The 21,509-nt window shown below is 32.4% G+C and overlaps 2 protein-coding genes across 2 annotated transcripts; both read left to right on the top strand.

Annotated features, from left to right (window-relative positions):
• The first annotated feature begins 1,967 nt into the window (after positions 1–1,967).
• LOC124946144 (aspartate-semialdehyde dehydrogenase) lies at positions 1,968–4,625 on the top strand. Its single transcript, XM_047486712.1, has 7 exons — positions 1,968–2,633; positions 2,711–2,797; positions 2,877–2,921; positions 3,081–3,176; positions 3,254–3,355; positions 4,079–4,233; positions 4,313–4,625. Exons 1-7 carry the CDS (start codon positions 2,055–2,057, stop codon positions 4,392–4,394), a joined length of 1,146 nt encoding a protein of 381 aa, XP_047342668.1. The 5' UTR covers positions 1,968–2,054; the 3' UTR covers positions 4,395–4,625.
• A 10,058-nt stretch (positions 4,626–14,683) lies between these two features.
• Positions 14,684–20,673, top strand: LOC124944403 (eukaryotic translation initiation factor 3 subunit A-like). The gene is made up of 13 exons (XM_047484651.1): positions 14,684–14,840; positions 15,052–15,143; positions 15,301–15,782; positions 15,950–16,165; positions 16,261–16,629; positions 16,716–16,745; positions 17,594–17,821; positions 17,900–18,061; positions 18,233–18,655; positions 18,725–18,931; positions 19,068–19,148; positions 19,734–19,935; positions 20,020–20,673. Exons 2-13 carry the CDS (start codon positions 15,098–15,100, stop codon positions 20,448–20,450), a joined length of 2,877 nt encoding a protein of 958 aa, XP_047340607.1. The 5' UTR covers positions 14,684–14,840; positions 15,052–15,097; the 3' UTR covers positions 20,451–20,673.
• Positions 20,674–21,509: the final 836 nt, after the last annotated feature.

The following is a 21,509-nucleotide window of genomic DNA, read 5'->3' as shown; positions in this document are numbered from 1 at the left end:
TGTCAAAAGTTTGAGACAATAGGGATTTTGTGTAAGAATGTTTTGATGTTGAGTAACTCTATGGATGTCATTGTTTTACTCATCTGTTATATTTTAAAAAATGAATGAAAATGTAAGAAATAGAATTAATTCTAATTTTCATAAAATGGCAGTGGTGGTCGTGTATCTAAGATAGTGTTTGTCAACCAAGTAATGATATCAATATAAGATCTAACTCAACTGAGAAACCTCACGGGATGCGAGAAAATTATTTTGTAAGTTGCTTGACAATGCTAAAAGATGAAATCTCCGAACTTGTCTCGAATTTGAATGTAGAAGATGAGACACAATGTGATGATATTTTAAATGATGAAGTATACATACGTAACACACTCACTTCTAAAAAAAAAAAAGGTTATAAATGCAAATATTACACGACACTAAGATACTAAAGTACAAAAGGAAAAGGAAGGGAAAAGTTCAAATTGAATGTAAGTTTTCATTTCTTCAAAATTTTATTCATATACTCATTATATAGTTAATCTATCACTAATTTTTTTCTTAGACTTGTTAGTGCAAAAAGAATAAAAAGAATGGACAAAATTCACAAGATGACACAAACATACGGAAAATGAACTATATATCAATAAAACATTCAAATTTCACTCTATTGCAATATATGTCTGCTCTTCCTCAATTTACATCTCAATTCTTTTTGAAAATGATCTATATATTATCATTGATATGCTGTTTTTTACAAATTTGAATTTGAAACTATAAATCAAAAGTTGCATTTAAAAAAAAATATACAAACTCCACGCTGCGATTAAAGAAAGAAGACGCACACCAAAACAATGTTGTTTTACATCTTTCTTCAGCGCGCTAAGAAGATGATCTCCAATTGAAATATTAGTTTCAATGGCTCTTTATTGAAAAAAAACAACTCTAAATCTCGTAATTTTATTTCCTTCGTTGTTAAGAAGGGACAAATACGAATTTGAGACATGACCATCAAGACAACCAAAGAGTATGAGTAACAAACGATCTACTAATAATTGCGAGTTTTATTTGGATTATAATATTTAAGATACCGCGCTAAATAAAACACAGCACCAACTCAAATTTGAATATTAAAAGAGAGCTTTCTACTAAAATATTAGTTTAAATAATTCTTTATTGAAAAAAAAAACTCTAGATCTAGTAATTTTATCTTATTGGTTGTTAAGAATTGATGAACACGAATTCAAAAATGATCATAAAGACAATCAAATGGTATGAGTAACAAACAATTCACTACCAACTAAGATTTTTATTCAGGTTATAAAATTTCAGATGAAAAATTTAATCCAAATAAAAAGATGTTGCTGAATAAAAACACCAACTCAAAATTAAAGAGAAAAAAAGACAACCTTAAATATTAGTAAAAAAATGGTCATTCAAGAGTCAACCAAACAAAATTAACTTTTTATTTTTTTAAGACCTTTCTAAAAGAGAAATATTTTATTAATATTATTGAGATGAACCTCTATTTATAGTTATTTCATAAAAAAGAATATGAATAAAAAGAAGAATGAACTAATGCCATAATAGTAATAGAGATAAAATACAAAACCTTCTCAATACTTGAGTAAGATTTTTCTTTTTACAAAAGTATACTACTACATACTAACCAATCTATTAAAAACCTAATATTTTACATAATTCTTTTATTATGTATACCATCTAAACTATAATATATATTTTTAATTATTTAATATATATTTTTAATAATATCTAAAATATTATATAATTTTTAACTTCATTTTATATAAAATTATCATTCTATTTTCAGATATAAACAAATAAAATAATAAAATTTGATAAAAAAAAAAAGACTAAATATATAGTTAAAAACTAATATTGAAATTTGTAAGATTGTTTGAGGGTTTCTTTGATTTTCTTGTTTCTTCCTCTTCCAACCCTACCTACCACAGCCGCCATGTTCTAAAGAAATGATTTTTCAGACTCTTCTTACACATACCAAGTAACCTCTCTCTCTCTCTCTCCATCGTCAACTGGGTTTCCTCAGCTCGAAAATGAAGTCTCCAACTTTAGCTCATCAACACCATTTTCTCTCCGGAGGCAAAACCATCAACAGATTTCCCAACCTCAATGCTCGCCTTCATTCTTCACCCTTTACCGTCCGTATGGCGCAACGCGACGATGGCCCCTCCATCGCTGTCGTGGGTGTCACGGGAGCCGTCGGGCAAGAATTTCTCTCCGTTCTTTCTGATCGTTCATTTCCATATAAATCAATAAAAATGCTAGCTTCAAAGAGATCAGCTGGGAAACACCTTACATTCGAGGACAAAGACTACGTTGTCGAGGAGTTAACTGAGGAAAGTTTTCACGGAGTCGATATTGCTCTGTTCAGCGCCGGAGGTTCGATTAGTAAGCATTTTGGACCAATTGCTGTTGATTCTGGGTCAATTGTTGTTGACAATAGTTCGGCTTTCCGTATGGTTGATGGTGTGCCGCTGGTTATTCCTGAGGTTAATCCGGATGCTATGTCGCATATCAAGATTGGGACTGGGAAGGGAGCTTTGATTGCTAATCCTAACTGCTCGACAATTATATGCTTGATGGCTGCAACTCCTCTTCATCGTCATGCTAAGGTGCGAATAGAATCATTTAGCTTCATAATCACTCTTAATAGATTAGTAATGTTTACTTTGATGGGTTTCAATCTCAGGTTTTGCGCATGGTTGTTAGTACATATCAAGCAGCCAGCGGTGCTGGTGCTGCTGCAATGGAAGAACTTGTGTTGCAGACTCGTGAGGTTAGTTTGATTTCACATTTTATGATTCTACCCACATGTTTGTTCACTTTCTGATGATTCTTGTTTGATTTCTGATTAGGTTTTGGAAGGGAAAGAACCCACATGTAACATCTTCAACCAGCAGGTTAGCATATTTTGCAAAAAAAAAAAAATTTGGGTCAAAATCATGGTTCCAATGAAAAATGGTCAAAATTTTACTTTTCCGAAACAGAGGATTGTTATATGGTTTTGGTATGAACTATGAAGGTTAAATGTGGAATGATTTATTCGCAACATATTGCAGTATGCTTTTAATCTGTTCTCGCACAATGCACCTGTTCTTTCGAATGGATACAATGAAGAAGAAATGAAATTAGTTAAGGAGACAAGAAAGATCTGGGTATGTATCACTTCTTCCTCTATTCAACTAAACAAATCTTTTGCTGCAATTTGAAAATCTTGTTTTGATTATTGTAGAATGACAAGGATGTTAAGGTGACTGCCACTTGCATTCGGGTTCCAGTTATGCGTGCACACGCTGAAAGTGTCAACCTTCAATTCGAGACACCCCTCGATGAGGTTTGTATTGCGTGAACCTTTGATAAAGCTAAAAAATTTATTTGTTGAATACTAAATTTGAAGTGGCGTATGAGTTAAGTCTATTGAGAAATAAACGCTGAATAAAACAAATGAGAATATCTATATTTTAAGTACTTGGTGGGTAAGTTGATTTGGAAAAATGTGTGAGTTAAAGATTATTTTACTCTTATAATGACTAATTTGATTAGGTTTTATGGACAAAAGTTGTGTCTTTTGGACGCTCTTGCTATATTAACGAGTTAAGTATTCATAGACTATTGAATGATGCCATACTTTTTACTTTAGATAATAGGTATCAAATGGAACTAATTCAAATAAATAAGTACTTAATTATTAAGATTAATGGATAAACTGTTATGTTGAATTTGTTAAGCATGTGTAAACTAATATTGAATAATCAACAAAAATATCTGAATTTGAAGTACTTGTTATGTAAGTTTGTTTTACAAAATGTGAAATTAATTTTGGGAAAGAACTTAAACTATTATTTTACCCTTATAATGACTACCGAGTTAACTCGGATATTTTAGCTTAATTTGAACTGAATCTAAATAATTAGATGATTTTAAATAAGAGTTATCAAATGAATCTAATTATCAATCACTGCTTAAGATTGTCTCCCGATTCTCATAAGCTGAGTTATTTTTTTAATTTCTTTTTATGGCTGAAGTATGTGACCCATCGACTTTTTCTTAAGAACAGGACACTGCTCGAGAGATTCTGAAGAAGGCTCCAGGTGTGGTTATCATAGATGATCGATCAGGCAATCGCTTCCCCACCCCATTGGAAGTATCAAACAAGGACGATGTTGCTGTTGGTAGAATACGCCAAGACTTGTCTCAAGATGGGAATTACGGGTAATTTTTGTTTTGTTTCGGGTTTCTGATACTGAAATCCTTGAGAAACCTTTAATGTTAATCGATTATTCTTGAGCAGGTTGGATATCTTTGTCTGTGGGGATCAAATAAGGAAAGGAGCAGCTCTTAATGCAATCCAAATCGCAGAAATGTTGCTATAGGTCTCCTCCATTGAAATGCAAATTTTTTATTACAAGACAGGAAGATGATTTTGGTTCCCACATACCTATCTTCTTGAATCTTCCTTCTTCTCCGTTATGTTGTTATGCATTTGGTTTGTTGGTTGAATTCAACATTGTAGGTTTCATAGGTTTCTTCTTTCAGATTGAGAAATCTATTTGAAGCAATTTGGTCATGAGAGTATTTATTTAGGTTTTTAGATGTTTGTTTCACTGAATAGTTCTACAATTTGCACAAAAAGATGTTTGTTTTTTTACTTTCACTTTCATATACATATATGAGCCTTTTTTTTTTATCAAATATAAATTTTATCAGGGTATGGTAAAATTCATATGATCATACATAGTAGTAGAAAATTATTGTAGGTTCTATTTACTTCTATTTCTTAAATGTGACCACAAAATTTATTGTATGCTCAACAATTTTATATAATGTATTTGATAAAATAATTTAATATATTATAATTTTATTTGATAACTTATATTTATAAAAAAAATTTAATATTTTAAAAGAAGAGAAGAAGTGAGATATATTATTCTATATATATATAAAGTTCAATAAATTTTATGGTTTTATTAGACTGGATAATAATATTGTGGATATAGTAGGCTGAATTCGGTTTGGTCGCAAGCGTCGGGAGTGGGGATCATCAACAATTTCCCTCGGTCGGATGCATCGACAACTAAGGATGGCAAATTGACCCCACGGTAAAAGAACCGAATTGTCCCATTTGGGGCGGGTTTTTCCCGGTTTAACCGGTAGTTAACCGGGAATGAGGTATGAATGGTATTTGCGTCCCCCGCCCCGTACCGTCCTGATTTTACCCCGATTATGCCTCAAACACTATAAACACAATTAAATATATAAAATTACCAATATATTTATTTATTTATTATATTTTATAAGAGATTTAAGTTTATTTCTGTATAATAATATAAATTTTAATATATTAAAATCTATATTATATTAAAAAATTCGTTTATATAATTTGATTATATAAAAATTTATTTATTTTTGAGAATATGGTATAAACGGTGTCCTGCGGAGATTCCTCGAAACCGAATGGGACGAGTTTGGTAGTAAAAAATCCCCAAAATAAAAATGGGATAGGGATCGTAAATGCATTCCCCACCCCAAACCGCTCCATTGTCATCCTTGTCGACAACAACTCCATTAATTGAACACAACAACAACATTTGGAATTCTCGGTCGAAGGCTTTAAGACTTCTCGGTCTGGGCACAACAAAAAATTGGCCGGACACAGCAACAACTAAATTAGGCGACATTTTTTGAAGCCAAATGTTGAAGAAGAGCGTCAAAGCGTCAGGAAGGGGTCGATTAGTATTCAGATGCATGCTGGAAGGAGCAGTTGCCGTGCACTGAGATTTTCTCAGTCGGGTGTTGGGATTTCTCTCATTTGGATGCCTTATTTTCTCGATCGCTCGTAGGGACAACATGGGGAAGTGGAAGAAGCGTCGGGAAGCCTTATATAAGAGCTAAGAGTCTCCTTCCAACGTCGCTGAGGCACAAAACAAATCGCTTCTATTTTTCTCGGCCATCCGCACGAGAACTCTAACTTAAATCTACAGGTAGCCACGAAGTCTCCTAAACTCAAATGTTTTTTAGGGTTAAATGTTAAACATACAACATATTTACAAGAAATGAAATAAAACCTCAAGATTAAACCAAATTAAAATCCAAAACCAAGAATACAAAGCATAAACCTTTTAAGGGTCGGTTTTAGTTTGTTCAAAAAATTTCTCGGTCAAGATGCTTTAGTTTACTTCTACACTCAATTGTTCTTGGGCTCAAATACTTAATATATGAAATAAATACAATGAGTGTAGGAAAATTAGAAGTTTTGTAATGAAATGACAGAGAGCATGCAAAGACTATCCCTTTTTAAGGTTGTTTCTTTGATTTTTGATTTTATCTTCGTTCAAGATATTTTAATTTGATCTTAGGTTCTGTTATCTTGATTTATTTAACATATGGTGCAATATTTACAAGGATTAAGGCATAAACTAAATCAAATTCGAGTAAGATCAAGATTCAAACAAAATTAACGAAAATAAAACAATCATGCATGCATAAATTTAAGTTTTTGTTTTATTGATTGCAATTGGAATTGGAATTGAAATTGAAAGGGTTCAAGACTTACATGTATATATGCTTTGATCCGAAAAGCCTATATAATGTCCTTAAGCTTAAAAGACCAAGCCTATCTAGCTTGGTGTTCTTGCTTAAGGAAGAAGTGGCGGCTTTATGTTTTAGAACGGGGAGTAAAGTGGCATCTTAAATGCATTATGTGGTAGAAATCGTGTTTAAAATGAGTCAGCCTAGGGGTGTAGAGAATGAAAAATCCGTGTTTAGCAAGGTGCTTTAAGGTGGCTATTTGTAGTGGAAAGCTAGGAAAACCCTAAGGCCAAAGCCCATCAATAACTACCTAGACCTATTCAAATTGAGAGTTTTTTCATGAGATTTTCTCTAAATAACCTATTTGGCAACTAAGAGAAAATCTTGATTTTTGGAAGATGCATTGGCTCTCCCTTTGACACATCATCAAAATGAGGTGTGATGACATCGTTGGCCAATAACATTCGGAATTCCTTGGTTATGACCTCATGACTTAGGCAATTTGAATTTGAATTCAAAGTGCCTTAGTTAACACCTTTTGACTTAGGCAAAGAATTTGAATTCAAAATGCCATATCTTTTACTCCTTCACATTACCCAAAGTTTGGATCTTCTATGAGGCTCCATTTCAACTTTCGGTTGGATCCTCGGTCGGACTCAGTCACTCTCGACTGAATCTTCGATCAGGTCCTTGATCAGATCACCGGTTGGGTCCTTCGATTGGATCCATGCATTGACTTTGACTTGAACTTGAAATGGACATTGACTTGACTTTAAATTGGAGTTAAATATGCACTTGTTTGATTTCATGGTCGGACCCTTGGTCAGCCCTTCGGTTGTCCTTGGTCAGACCTTTGATCGGTCCTCCGATCAAGTCCTCGGTTGAATACTCCATGCACCCTTCACCTTTCGATTTTTTAGAACCCTACAAAATAGAAAATTGTTAATTAATCAAATCAACTATAAATTCAATCACATCTAACTCCTAACAAACATTTAACTAGCTTATTAAATTGCAAAACTTAATTGTGAATTTTCCCTTATCTCCACAATGCTTACGTTCTATCGGACGACTCATTGCTAGAGAGAATGGTCGATCCCATGCATTATAGGTCAATCTCTTCCAATATTGCTCGATTTGTAACAAATTGTTGTTCCTCATCGACAATTTTTGTACATAATTTGTAGAATTGTCGACATTCTTAATGTGTACATCTGAAAATAATTAGAGTTGTATACCCTTTATAGATCTAGACATTTATTATGATAAAAACATATGCATCTACTAGGTAATATATCTTTTTAGATGTTTCCATTAATTTAAAAACATAATAAAAAGTTTTATCTTTAATATTGAAGATTTTATATTTTGAGTTAAACAATTTAATTCTCCAGCACAGTCTCCAGAAAGCTGTAACCCCTAGAAATCCTTTTTTCCGAAAAAGTTCGAGATTCAAGAAATTTTAACATCAGTTTGTGTGTTGAAAATCTTTTAATAAAACATTATTTAAAATATTTATAAAGATGTGTTTTGAGATATAAAATTAATTATCACAATAAATAATTTTTAATACCAATTTCAAATAATCTTTTAGATTATAAATGATCAAAACAATAATTTGATTAAAAGAAATCTATTTTTTCAAATTAATTAAAAAAACATAATTTAAAAGATTTAAAGCGTCGCCAATTGATTTTAAATTTTAAATCAATAAAAGATTTATATATGTGTATAAACGTGATTTTATTAGAGATTAGGTTGACTTCAATGTTTGGTGATACTCAAAAAAGGGTTTTCGCGCTATATTATCCATACCCATTAAAGAACAGTCTCTACTTTATAAAATTTTGACTTTTTGTTTGAAAATTGGTTTATTAAATTTTTGTTTAATCAATTATTTTTCAAGTCCTAGACATGTATATGTTTTTCTTGCATTTAAAATTGTAGAACAATATTTAAATGCTAGTACATGCGATTGATGTCGATAATTATTGAGAAAAGTACCTCAAAAATATCAGTTTAAGGCATTATGATTTAAAAATAAATTCAAACATGCATTTATCAGAATATTTTTTTATGAAAATATTCTAAACATATTTTGAAATCATTTTCTATTTTATCGGATTTAAAAAAATAGTTTGGGGCTTCTAATTGTTAAAAAAAAAATTTAAAATTAAAATCCCAAACAAACGGGTCCTTAAGTAGGTGGCCGGGTCGCGATCCAGATCGGATATAGAGGTCTATAGTGGGTTTGGCCCGAAGTCAACGGGTTGGACACTCGGTTAACATAGAGGCTGGATTCCTCAGTCGCGCGCTGGTCTTCGATCATATGTAAGGGAGTCTCAGTCTAAAACCATGTTATGCTTATTTTCTCATTCGAAAATCAAGCCCAGGCTGAAGTCCCTCGGTCGGGTGCTAGAATTCCTCGGTCGGGGCTAGGATTCCTCGATCGGGTGCAAGGGAGGGTTTGATTTTCTCGGTTGAAAATCAAACATAGGCTAAATCCTCGGTCGAACGCCAAGAACAACAAGTGCATATTTTGAGATTTCGATTGGAACTACATTCTTCAATCTAAAGGGATGAGGAGCTTCGTTTAGCCTCAAGTATCATTTATAACATCATCCCAATGCATCATTCAATCGGGATGAGGTTCCATTCAATATGAACAGTTCTTGAGCCAAAACTGGTATTTCGATTTTTAAGGTCTAATTAGGTATAAGGAGTTTACCAATAGATTTCTTATACATGTTAAGATCGGATAAAACCAAAACATGAACACTAGCTGTTCATTTTGACAAATTCAAGATCTGAAATTTTTAATTTTATGAAAATTTAGGTTTTTGATAAAACATGGTCGAGATTTATTAGAATTGATCTAAACACACTCCTAACACCTCTAAAATATGTTAGGAAGGTTTTTGAGTCACTGTTCTTGAGTTATGACTTTTTAAACAGAAACCCAATTTTAAAAATTTTAAAAATTAAATTTGGGTACTTTCAATTTGGATCGATTGATTCAAATTAGTTTCAACAGAAAAATTATAGATGATTTTATGATCGTTTTCCAATCAAGAAATTGAACAATAAGCAATATTCAAGACTAGTTGAACTAAAATATGAAAATTTCAATTTGAATTCATAAGTTGAATTACAACATTAATTAAAACTTATTATGAATTGAAGAACACTCCTAAACTCGTTAGGGTGATCATTTCAGCTTTCGAATCAATTTCAAAGTCAGAAAGTTAACCCGTTCAATATTGATAAAAATATATATATTATGTTCTTTCATCGTATGCCATTTATATAATATATTTTCAAAAAACTTACAAAAGAAAATTAATTTAATTTCTCCGGATTTTTGTGGAGCTTTATAACTCAAAACATCAATATCTAAAATATTCAATTTGTAAATAAAAAATCAAGGAAGTCTAAGCTTTTTTATTTTGAGAAATGTCTTACAGTCATTTAATTAAAAAATCCAGAAAGGGGAAAAATACATGAATTTTTGAATTATAGTATAAACAAGTCTTTGATTTAATAAAATAAACAAGAAACATAAAAAATGAATAAAACAATAAACTGTCTACACACAATCATAAATTTTAGAACACCTTAAATCTTGAAAGTTGGTGACTTCATCCTACCTTATTGATCATTCTTGGCGAAATATTTCTCCATGAATTAATGAGAGCATGACCATCGAATACTATCTCACCCTAAATCTGATCCACACTTCTTCTTATGAATAGACCCGTGCATTCTTTTCTGTTAGAGTATAATATAATATATTTGTAAGATATTATCATAATATTATAAATTTTGATATTATCAATATTATATTATTTAGTTTTCTTATATGTTGATTATAATATCTATATAATAGACATAATCTATGTAACCCTGAATAACGAATTCAATACAATCTTTCTCTATTTATATTTTAACATGGTATCAGAGCCTTGTTATCGTTTTTGAGTCAATCAAGTGATAGTCTTCCGCTGCCTCCATAAATGGTTATCTTAACTATTGATGGAGGGTTCTGATAATTTATTATTAATATTATTTTTTGTCGGTGGTCTTAAGCAGCTTATCTAGAGTTTTGGAATTTATTGGAGTGAATTTGTTTTCGTCTAGTTGGATTGGGGATTTTGGTAACTTGGTGGAAATGATTTTGGTTGTTTTGTTCTTAAGTGATAAGGGTAACTTGGACGGATCAAAGGTTGATTTGGTTTAATTAGCTGGTTTAGAAGAATGTTGGTTTTATTATTAATCTTTGAGGAGAGGAAATCAGAAGTGAGTTTTTGAAGCTTGGTTTGATTGGTCTTTGTTTGGTTAGTTTTGGTTGTTTTGTTGATTATAGGGAGTTGAATTTGGTTTGGTGTTTGTTTGTGAAACTTGGTTTGATTGGTTTTGGTTGTTGTTGAGAATAAGGAGTTGAATTTGGTTTGGGTTTTCCATAAGTTTGTAAAGTTTGGTTTGATTGGTTTTGGTTTGGTTTGGTTGTTGTGGGTTGTTGATTTCAGTTTTTTTTAGGAGTTTATGAAACTTGATTTGATTGGTTTTGGTTTGGTTGTTAATTTTGGTTGGTCTGAATCGAAGAAGAGCTGTTTTTTGATGGATGGTCAATGGATTGGACATAAGAGAAAATAGAATGAAGAGAAGAAGGTTAAGAATGATGCGTAACTTCTTATTGTTCACGCTTCTGTTTTCTGACCGTCAAACTCTCAATGTTTATTGTTGTTACATTGTGAGTTTGAGTGGGGATTCTAGAGTATAATATAATATATTTGTAAGATATTGTCACAATATTATAAATTGTGATAATATCAATATTATATTATTTAGTTTTCTTATGTTGATTATATATAATAGACATAATCTATGTAACCATGAATAACAAATTCAATATAATTTTTTTCTATTTATATTTTAACACTTTCAATCCAAATTTGATAGAGAATGGCACCAAAATAACATTTTAAAGACGTTAGCAAAAAAACGACGTATCTTTAGCTTTTGATATCGCTAACTCTTTAAAATAAAACCAACTAGCGGGAAAATTGCTAAGTCTTGTAGCTTTAGCGAATCTCCTCCAAATGATACTAACAACCAGACAATCACCAAACAAATGAGCGATCGACATATTACCATCCAAACATAGCTGTATCTAATACTTGGAATTTCCATAAATTTGCTCACCCGATCCCTTAAGGAAGTCTAAACTTTAGGAAAGCCAAATAACAAAATATTAGTCTCTTTGTTAAACTTATTGATAAAGTGATTCAAGTTACACTTCAACTAAATTTCAAAATAACATCCTAGATCAACAAGCTCAAACATAATATTTGAGGATCAAAACTACATATTGATTCATATGTTTTCTTAAAGCAAAAAAAAAAAAAAAATCAAAAACATGGAAAGATTTTATTGACATAAAAAATTAGCTCATTAAAGACTAATTTTTGTGTTAGAAATGAAACTAAAATCAATAGCAAGAAGTGTCCTTGGATTTCTTCCTCGACAAATATTTCGTCCTAAAAATCGTTACTATAAATAAAAAATGTGTTGTTTTCTAACTTATTTTTGGCTATAATTTTGACCAATGAGATAAAATTAAAATTAACAATTTATTTACTCAATTCTGAGCTAATCTTATCATTCAAAATCATATTGGTGGGATTGAATTTCGGAAATCGTTTGAAGAGTGTCTAACTCAAGTTTTCTGACAACAAATTCATCTCATATAAAAAATAGAAAAAAACTAATAACAAAATTTTGATTGAAAAACCTTTTGGAAACTTTGAACTTATAACAATCCAAAAATTTTATTTGAAGAATTCTCTGGGAAGTATTTTATTTTACTACAAATCTCATGGTCATTCAATGAATATAAGGGCCGAAAATGAAGCTTCAACTCGACTCATTATATAATCGAGCCGATTTCAAGTAATTATATACTCGGCTCGTGTAATCGTCAAACTACTCGAGTTTATAATATATAATTTTTATTTTTATAATATAAAAAAGTAAAAAGTGTAAGGCTTTGTAAGCCCTAAATTAGCTTTTCATTCTTGAGAGTTGAGTCCTCAATTTCATTCACCGTTAATAACTCAACATTCAAAATTAGGTTTTCATTCCTAGTCCTCCATTTAGCCGTCAACATTTAAAGTTCATCTTCAAACGTCTGAAGGCTCCGCTCCAAGCAGGTTCTTTCTCTCTTCTTCCTTATGCAATCTTTATTCTCCTTCTTCCTACCTTCATTGATTTCGGTGCGGTGACTGATCGAGATTCTAAGCTAGTCTCTTGGCTCACCGCCTACTCATCATATCTACATCAATAACAAATATAGTATAGAGTATTGTATATGTGTGTTGTTGAGTCGTTTATGTTGAATAACACTGTTGATTGTATAACATGTTGGGAGATTTCTCTCGCACTCCATGTGTTCGATGAAATGTCTTAATACATATTCTTGTTAGTTTAGGGGTTAGTTGAATGCTAGTTTCTTACTTTCTATATGCGGGGATATAGAATTAGGATTTATTCTGTCAGTTCACTCGAATCCATGATCTAAGTACATGAGCTATCATCATTAGCGGGATGAAATGCTATTATTTAATTGTTAGTCTAAGAAAATGTAGATTAATGATACATTTCAAAATTTATCCAACAAATTTGTACTATATAAGAGAAGTACAAAATTTATCAAACTTTGAATTGTGTGAAAAGAGTATAAAAGAGAACAAATTTCAACTTTGAATTGTGTCAAAATTATAAAAAAGAATATGAGTGATCAAATATATATTATTATATTAGAATAAGACAATACTTATGCGCCAATACATTAACTAAATTATTTGAATACCTCTTTAAAATATATTATTATTTGAACATTAATTTAGTTATTTATTGTTTTTTTACAGAGAGAGATATAACTTACCATGAAATTTATTTTCCGATATCCAAATAAGGTGTTATTTTATGTTCAACCGATTTAATATGTTATATGTTTGAACTTTTGGAAATTGGATTCCGGATTCTAAGTAAGTTGGTTGTTTTATGTTGGAATAATTCAATATGTTGTATGTTTGGACTTTGGATTTTGGATATTTTTAGTTGGAATGTTATGTTTTAAGTGGAATAGTTTTAATGTGTAATGTTTAGTATGTTCTTTTTGATGTAATGATTATATTTTTAGGTGAAATGAATGATTCTATATGTTTGTTCACTTTGTTGTGAACTTGTGATATATTGAAACTTTTTTAGTTGTGATGATTGATTTGATATGTTTTAATTTTGTATGTTTTGAGTCGAGTTCGAGCTTTAAATCGAGCTCGAGCCGAGCTCTCGAGTTCGGTTAAACCCAAGTTAATCGAGTCGAGCTTAAATCGAGTTCGAACACTTATTTGAGTTCGAACTCGAATAAACTTTTACTCGAGCTCGACTCAACTCGTTTACAACCCTAATCTTCGTCACACATTTTTATTCATTTTTCATTCACAAAAATTATTAGTTTGAATTATCGTGGTCACTCTTTTTTCCAAATGACTTTGATTCATTAAATGGATCTCAAAATATTTTGTTTGCCAAACTCGAGAAACTCGGAATTGGTCTATTTTGTTGGAATTTCGATTTTTTAAAATTGGAAAGTTAGATACAATTTTTCTTTTAATTGATCAATTGCTGTGAAATAATTTTTATTGATTCTCTTTCCTCTTTAAAATCATTTGCAAACAAAAAAGAAGAAAAAAAAACTACATTTTAAACCTATTTGATGTTCAACAAGAAAACTCCAAATTTTTGTTTATTTATATATTATTAAAAAATTTGAGATTATTTGAGAAATTATTATTTGCAACATTATAGGGAAAGTCATCCACACAACTAAGAATTTTGGGCATTAGTATGAGATTTTTACTTCAAGAGAAGTCAATAGAAAAATATAATAAATAATAAATTGATGGCACAAAATTCAGAATTATTTAATTAATTTTTTTTTTGTTGAGGATTATTTTGCAAAAATAATTAAAAGGAATAAAAAATTAAATAGATTAGAGAAAACAAGAGATGGGTTTCTAAAAAGACCGATTTACCCTCCAAATTTGATTAAACGTAGGCATACCTGCAAATAAGGGTTCCGCTTTGTTCGTCATCACTAGCTAGCGCAGCCCTTACGATCCGTTCTCTCCCTTTCGCTACTGGTTTATCTCTTGCGGTAAGGCTCCGGCGAAAGCTGAGTTTCTCTTGAGCGAAGACAAGTTCGATCGTCCGCCTGTCAAGCTGCTCCGGTAAGAAAAAGAGACTGTGTTTAATAACATCGAATTAAGTTTCTTCTTTGTTTATCTTATCTTATCAATTGAATTGAATCGCCATCTCAGAATCCTATTTTGTTATCGAAAAGTTTCTTTCTTTATCTATTTTGTATACTGATAAACCTTGCTCCTTATCTATCTTTATATATGCTTTATTGGGTTATTTTCTTTGGATGTTCTTATGTAGGTAATCTATACATTTGACTGTTGTTGGAGGATCTGATTTTGTTATCATGTCAACCTTTGCTAAACCTGAGAATGCTTTAAAGAGGGCGGAAGGTAAAATATTTAGATATAGATAGATTCATTTGTCCAATTGATTGGGGTTATCAAAATGTACTCTTGACCTCAAGTTTCAATGATATAACTGTCATTTTGATGAACCCAGTTTTTTGTTTTTTGGTTTGAAGCTCAAAATGTTTTCTTTTTGGTGTAGAGCTGATCAATGTTGGGCAGAAGCAGGACGCTCTGCAAGCTCTTCATGATCTAATAACATCAAAGAGGCACAGAGCATGGCAAAAGACACTGGAAAGGATCATGTTCAAGTACATTGAGCTTTGTGTTGACATGCGAAGGGGTAGATATGCCAAGGATGGATTAATCCAGTATCGTATTGTATGTCAACAAGTTAATGTGAACTCATTGGAGGAGGTGATCAAGCATTTTATGCACCTATCCACTGAGAGAGCTGAGACTGCACGGAATCAAGCTCAAGCCCTTGAAGAAGCTTTGGATGTTGATGACCTTGAAGCTGATAAAAGGCCAGAGGATCTTATGTTAAGTTTTGTCAGTGGTGAGAAAGGAAAAGATAGATCTGATCGTGAACTTGTTACCCCATGGTTCAAATTTTTGTGGGAGACATATAGAACAGTGCTTGAAATATTGAGGAACAACTCAAAGTTGGAGAGCCTTTATGCGGTAATTGCAAACTGAAAACTTAAAAACAAACATATATATCTTGTGACCAGAGCTTGATAAAAAATGTTTTTAATGAAAACATTATTATGATCGATGCACGAGGATATCAGTCCTGGTTGTTTTTATCTTGCAAAGTACTCATTAGAATTTTATTTTATTTGTTTCAGATGACTGCACACCGTGCATTCCAGTTCTGCAAGCAATACAAACGCACCACTGAATTTCGTAGGCTGTGTGAAATTATCAGGAACCATCTGGCAAACCTTAACAAATATAGGGATCAAAGAGACCGTCCTGATATTTCTGCACCTGAAAGCTTGCAGCTTTATCTTGATACAAGATTTGAGCAGTTGAAAGCTGCGACTGAGCTTGAGCTTTGGCAGGTCAGTCTTACTTTTCTGTTGCAGTAGGTGCAGGTTATAACTGCTTCTTTTAATATGATATTTTCTCATTGTTGGTTATTTTTTGTTTCACGCAGGAGGCTTTTCGCTCCGTGGAAGACATTCATGGATTGATGTGCATGGTCAAAAAAACTCCTAAACCATCTCTTATGGTTGTTTATTATGCAAAGTTAACTGAAATCTTTTGGGTCTCTTCGAGCCATCTCTATCATGCATATGCATGGTTTAAGCTGTTTTCACTTCAGAAAAGCTTCAATAAGAACCTAGGCCAGAAGGATTTACAATTAATAGCTTCTTCAGTTGTTCTCGCAGCTTTATCAGTTTGCCCATATGATAATTCTAATGGAGCTTCACACATGGTCCTTGAATATGAGAAAGAAAGGAACTCAAGGATGGCTAATCTTATAGGATTCGTTGTTGATCCCAAGCTTGAGAATAGAGAAGTGGTAATTAAAACAATGAGTAAATGATATTGTCTTATCATTTTAAAAATATTTATATTGGGTCTAAAATAGATGCTTCTTTCCTGCAGCTTTCTAGGCCATCCCTGCTTTCTGAACTGGTAAGACTCATTATCTGTGTTGTTTTTTGTTGTATTTTCTTGTATGATGCTAGATCTGGATGAACATTAGTGTTATATAGTTATTATTCACTGATTTTCAGTTCTCTTCTTTGTGCATTTACTTGTGAAATTCCTGATTTCTTTCTGTCCAGTCTGTCTTTAACTTGCTCACTTAGGTCATTGCTGTGCTTACTTGGAGTGCATTAGTCTTACTTAGTTATATATTATTTTTATGGGGAAGGGTAGGATTTGAAAATTAATAGCCTGACATCAATTTTTGTATTGGAATTATGTTGTTTCTTAAGGTATAAGACCTATTGTCTGTTCTGATATCAGTTGTATTCTCTCTTAGGATACTAGATCTGGATGATCACTAGTGAGCCTATTTGGAAACTGATCTTTTCCACAATCTCTAACACAATGACTAGGGCCATTGAAAATTTCCAAAGTTAAAATTGAAAAGTGTTTTCTTTTTCACTTGGTATAAAATTGTTTTATGGTTATTTTCTAAATCATGGTGTAAATGATTTTATGGATCACTGTGATTTTTGGCTTCATTTGGGATAAATATTCTTATTGTGATTTTTGGCAAACATAACAAATGTATAATTTTTCAGATCATAATCCTGATAATAAAATGTGATAACAAATAAGCACAATATTTATATATATATATTATATAACTTTTATTATTGATTTTCAGTTTTTTCTTTGTGCATATAGCTACTTCACTGTTGTTAGCCTTTTTCCTTGTGTCCAGTGTATGTGTTTAATATGCCCACTTAGGTCATTGCTATGCTCAAGTGAAGTGTATTTACCTGAATTTGATTACATTATTGTTTCTTCAGGTTTCAAAAGGTATAATGAGCTGTGTCACTCAAGAAGTGAAGGATCTTTACAATCTTTTGGAGCTCGAGTTTCTTCCCCTTGATCTTGCATCAAGGGTGCAACCGTTACTGAATAAGATATCTAAACTTGGGGGTAAACTGTCGTCCATTTCTTCTGTATCTGAAGTGCATCTTTCACAGTATATTCCTGCTCTGGAGCGACTTGCCACATTGAGAGTACTTCAGCAGGTATAACTTTTAACTCAATCCAATACAGCAGGAGATAATGAAATGAAGAATAACAATACTCGAGGTTTGGCTTTACAGGTGTCTAAGGTGTATCAAACAATGAAAATTGAGAGCCTATCTCGGATGATTCCTTTTCATAATTTTTCTGTCGTGGAAAAAATTGCTGTCGATGCTGTAAATAGCAAGTTCATATCCTTGAAGGTTGATTACATGAAGGGTATTGTCGTATTTTCGAACTTGGTAAGTTACCTTATTCCTTTATTTCTCCATTAATTTCTGCTGTTTTACTATAGTTAGGGAGCATAAATCATATCTCAGTTGTTACGACTGTATGTGTGTTGACTGTTGAGTGACAGAGGAAATCCTTTCTTCCCGTGTCTGACCTTTTCTATTGGCGATGTTATCTTTTAGGGTCTTGAATCAAATGAACTGCGTGACCATCTAACAAATTTTGCTGAATCGCTAAATAAAGCTAGAGGAATGATATGTCCTCCAACAAAGAAGGCATCAAAACTAGGTGATATACTGCCCGGTTTGTTGGAGACTGTTGAAAAGGAACACAAAAGACTCCTTGCTAGAAAATCAATAATTGAGAAACGGAAGGAAGAGCAAGAACGTCACTTGTTGGAATTGGAACGCCAAGAGGAGCTAAAGAAACTTGAAATTCAGAAGATAACTGAAGATGCCGAACAGAGAAGGCTTGCTGCAGAATACGAACAGAGGAGAAACCAAAAGCTAAAAGAGATAGAGGACCGTGAGATGGAAGATGTGAGAGCCATGCTTGAAGATGCAGATAAACGTGGTAAGAAGAAGGGAAAGAAGCCACTTATTGAGGTACTACTACTGAAAAACTTTAACACACTGTTTGTCTTGGTCAATTGTTAAGAATTTACTGTTGTGCAGGGAAAAGTAACAAAACAATCTTTGATGGAGCTGGCTTTGACTGAGCAACTTCGAGAGAGGCAGGAGATGGAGAAGAAACTGCAGAAGTTAGCCAAGACTATGGATTATTTGGAGAGGGCTAAAAGGGAAGAAGCAGCTCCTTTGATTGAAGCTGCATTCCAACGTCGCCTCGTGGAAGAACGTGAATTGCACGAGCGTGAACACCAAGTAATATCTCATTAACTTCCTGTATATGTTTTGCTCTCTTTATATGATTTATACTTTGTTGATTAATTCCTTTGGATGGATGGATGTATACAATATCTGATTTGTGATTTATTTTGTTTTGTTATTGCTCTCTCAGCAAGAGATAGAAATCAGCAGGCAGCGTCATGATGGGGACCTCAAGGAGAAGAACAGGCTTTCTAGGCTGTTGGAATATAAGGTAATTAAACTGATCATCTTTAAGACCATGTAATTGTTTCTTTAAGATCATGACAGCATGGTTTTTGAGGGTATTATATCTTAGATAGTTATAAGCTAATATTGTAATTAGAATATAGTAGAGCATTGTATTATGGGTATTTATGAAAGATAATATTGTGGAATCTGTATAACCTTTTAGTACAATGGTTTTTGAGGTTATTATATCTTAGATAGTTATAAGCTAATATTGTAATTAGAATATATTAGAGTGTTGTATTAAGGGTATTTATGAAAGATAATATTGTGGAATCTGTATAACCTATTTTTTTAGTACAATGAATTATTAACCTAAGGTATTATTTGATGGCCAAATATTAGAATGTATACTAAATAGAGCTTTTAAGAAAAGCGAGGGTATTTTTAAGTATTTTGGTTGATGATTTGAATCATTTGATTGAAGAAATGATGATGGTTGATTGCAAAATAACTTACCTCGAACAAGGCCCTCGTTTCTCTCATCTATAGGCTTTTTACCATTCTCTCATATACATTATGATATGGGGCCTTGGATGTCAGTTTTATTCTTTTTTCTTTTCCGGTGCAGATCCAGTTCCAGGAAAGATTGGTGAAACGCAGGCAAGAAGAATTTGACAGACTGAAGGGCGAACGAGAGGAGAAGGTTAACCAAATTCTTCAGGAGAGGAAACAAGAGAGGGAATACAAGAGGAAAGTGTTGTGCTATTTGGAGAGGGAGGAAGAGAGGCTCAGGAAGTTGCAGGAAGAAGAGGAAGCTCGCAAACGCGAAGGTAAATCTTTAATTATATATATATATATATATATATATATATATTTTCTATTTACTAATGGTTAAGATGCATGCATACATGCAGAAGAGGAAAGAAGAAAGAAACAAGAAGCAGAACGTAAGGCGAAACTAGATGAGATTGCAGAGAAGCAAAGGCAAAGAGAGAAAGAACTGGAAGAGAAAGAACGGCTTTGGAAAGAGAATGTTTTGGGTAAATCCTCCGAGTTGGTCCACCCAGCCAGGTCAGCTTTCGACGTTCCTCATGCTGTGGAACCCTTGGCCGCTGTCCCGGCTGCTGCTGCGGCAGCTCCGGCATCAGGGGGGAAGTATGTTCCTAGGTTTAGGCGCACACAGGCTGAGAGTGGTGGTGGACAGGCAGCGGCTCCTGATGGTCCGGGGGTGGGTGGCCGTGGTGGTGAAAGTGATCGTTGGGGAAGTCGCGGTGGTGGTGATAGCAGGAGGCCATTCCCAGTTGGTGGTGGTGGTGGATCTGGAGGATCCAAGTGGAGGTCTTAAGCAAAAAGGATTGTTTGGATTTTGTTTTTGATTTGTTTGTAGTGTTTTATTACTGTTATTAATTATTATGTGTTGTTGATTCAACTGTCAGACAAAGTCATATTTGGATGTTTTGAAATTTTGAGATACTGTTTTCATTTGTGGTTGATTGGCATAAGAACAACTGTATGTTGAAATACTTTATTCTATTTTTCATGGAACATTGTAAGTTCTATTGTTGCTACTATTATTACTATTTTAAATTTTATATGTTCTTTTAATCTCAGTAATTTTTTAACTTGCTCATTTTGGTCATTAAAGCTTTGTACAAGTTATGCATCTTTTTGTATGATTGAGACAAGTAAGAATAGGTATTTACTTGGAACATAATCAGGGTCACAAAAACAAATACTACTGTCGAAATCATTTCAGTCCTCTTAGTTTATTGTGCCTGAAAATTTTAGCTGTTGTGTATATTTAAATATGATTCCAAGATAACCAAGTCAATTCAAACCAAATGATGAATATGAAATTTACATGCCATTATATATATATATATATATTTATTGTAATTGATATGTATATTTATAGATTTAATTTGAAAGTCAAGGTTGAGTAAAGTAATAAAGGAATACAATTTTTCCAAGTTAAGACTTTTCTTCGATTTTTCGTTAAGGAATATGTTTCGATCTTTTATTATAGCCTATTCATTCTATTAGGGTGTGTTTGATGATGGGGAATTGGAATTGGAATTGGCATTGGAATTATAATTCCAATTCCATGAGAATTGGCATTGAATTACAATTCAATTCCTATGTTTGGAAAAATGATAGAATTGTAATTCAATTCCAATTCTTATGTTTGGGAAAATGATAAAATTGTAATTCAATTCTAATTCCAATGTTTGTAAAATAAAATATCGGTTCAAAATGTTAACTTTTAAAATATGTTTTGACGTTTTGGCACGTTTAATACGTTTTTGACATTTTTTCACATTTTCACACGTTTTCACGTTTTCCACACGTTTTAACACGTTTTTCACATTTTCACACATTTTTCACGTTTTTCACACGTTTTAAC

Source organism: Impatiens glandulifera, chromosome 7, assembly GCF_907164915.1.
Source record: "Impatiens glandulifera chromosome 7, dImpGla2.1, whole genome shotgun sequence".
In the NCBI taxonomy this organism is placed as follows: domain Eukaryota; kingdom Viridiplantae; phylum Streptophyta; class Magnoliopsida; order Ericales; family Balsaminaceae; genus Impatiens; species Impatiens glandulifera.
This window is presented reverse-complemented; position numbering and strand designations above follow the sequence as displayed.

Bases quoted from the DNA above. Each gene is read 5' to 3' on its own strand.
- LOC124946144 (XM_047486712.1), top strand. From the start codon at position 2,055: ATGAAGTCTCCAACTTTAGCTCATCAACACCATTTTCTCTCCGGAGGC. The intron at 2,798-2,876 runs GTTAGTTTGATT...ATTTCTGATTAG, and splicing joins TTGTGTTGCAGACTCGTGAG to GTTTTGGAAGGGAAAGAACC. The intron at 2,922-3,080 runs GTTAGCATATTT...AACATATTGCAG, and splicing joins GTAACATCTTCAACCAGCAG to TATGCTTTTAATCTGTTCTC.
- LOC124944403 (XM_047484651.1), top strand. From the start codon at position 15,098: ATGTCAACCTTTGCTAAACCTGAGAATGCTTTAAAGAGGGCGGAAG. The intron at 15,144-15,300 runs GTAAAATATTTA...TTTTTGGTGTAG, and splicing joins TGCTTTAAAGAGGGCGGAAG to AGCTGATCAATGTTGGGCAG. The intron at 18,932-19,067 runs GTAATATCTCAT...TTGCTCTCTCAG, and splicing joins TGCACGAGCGTGAACACCAA to CAAGAGATAGAAATCAGCAG.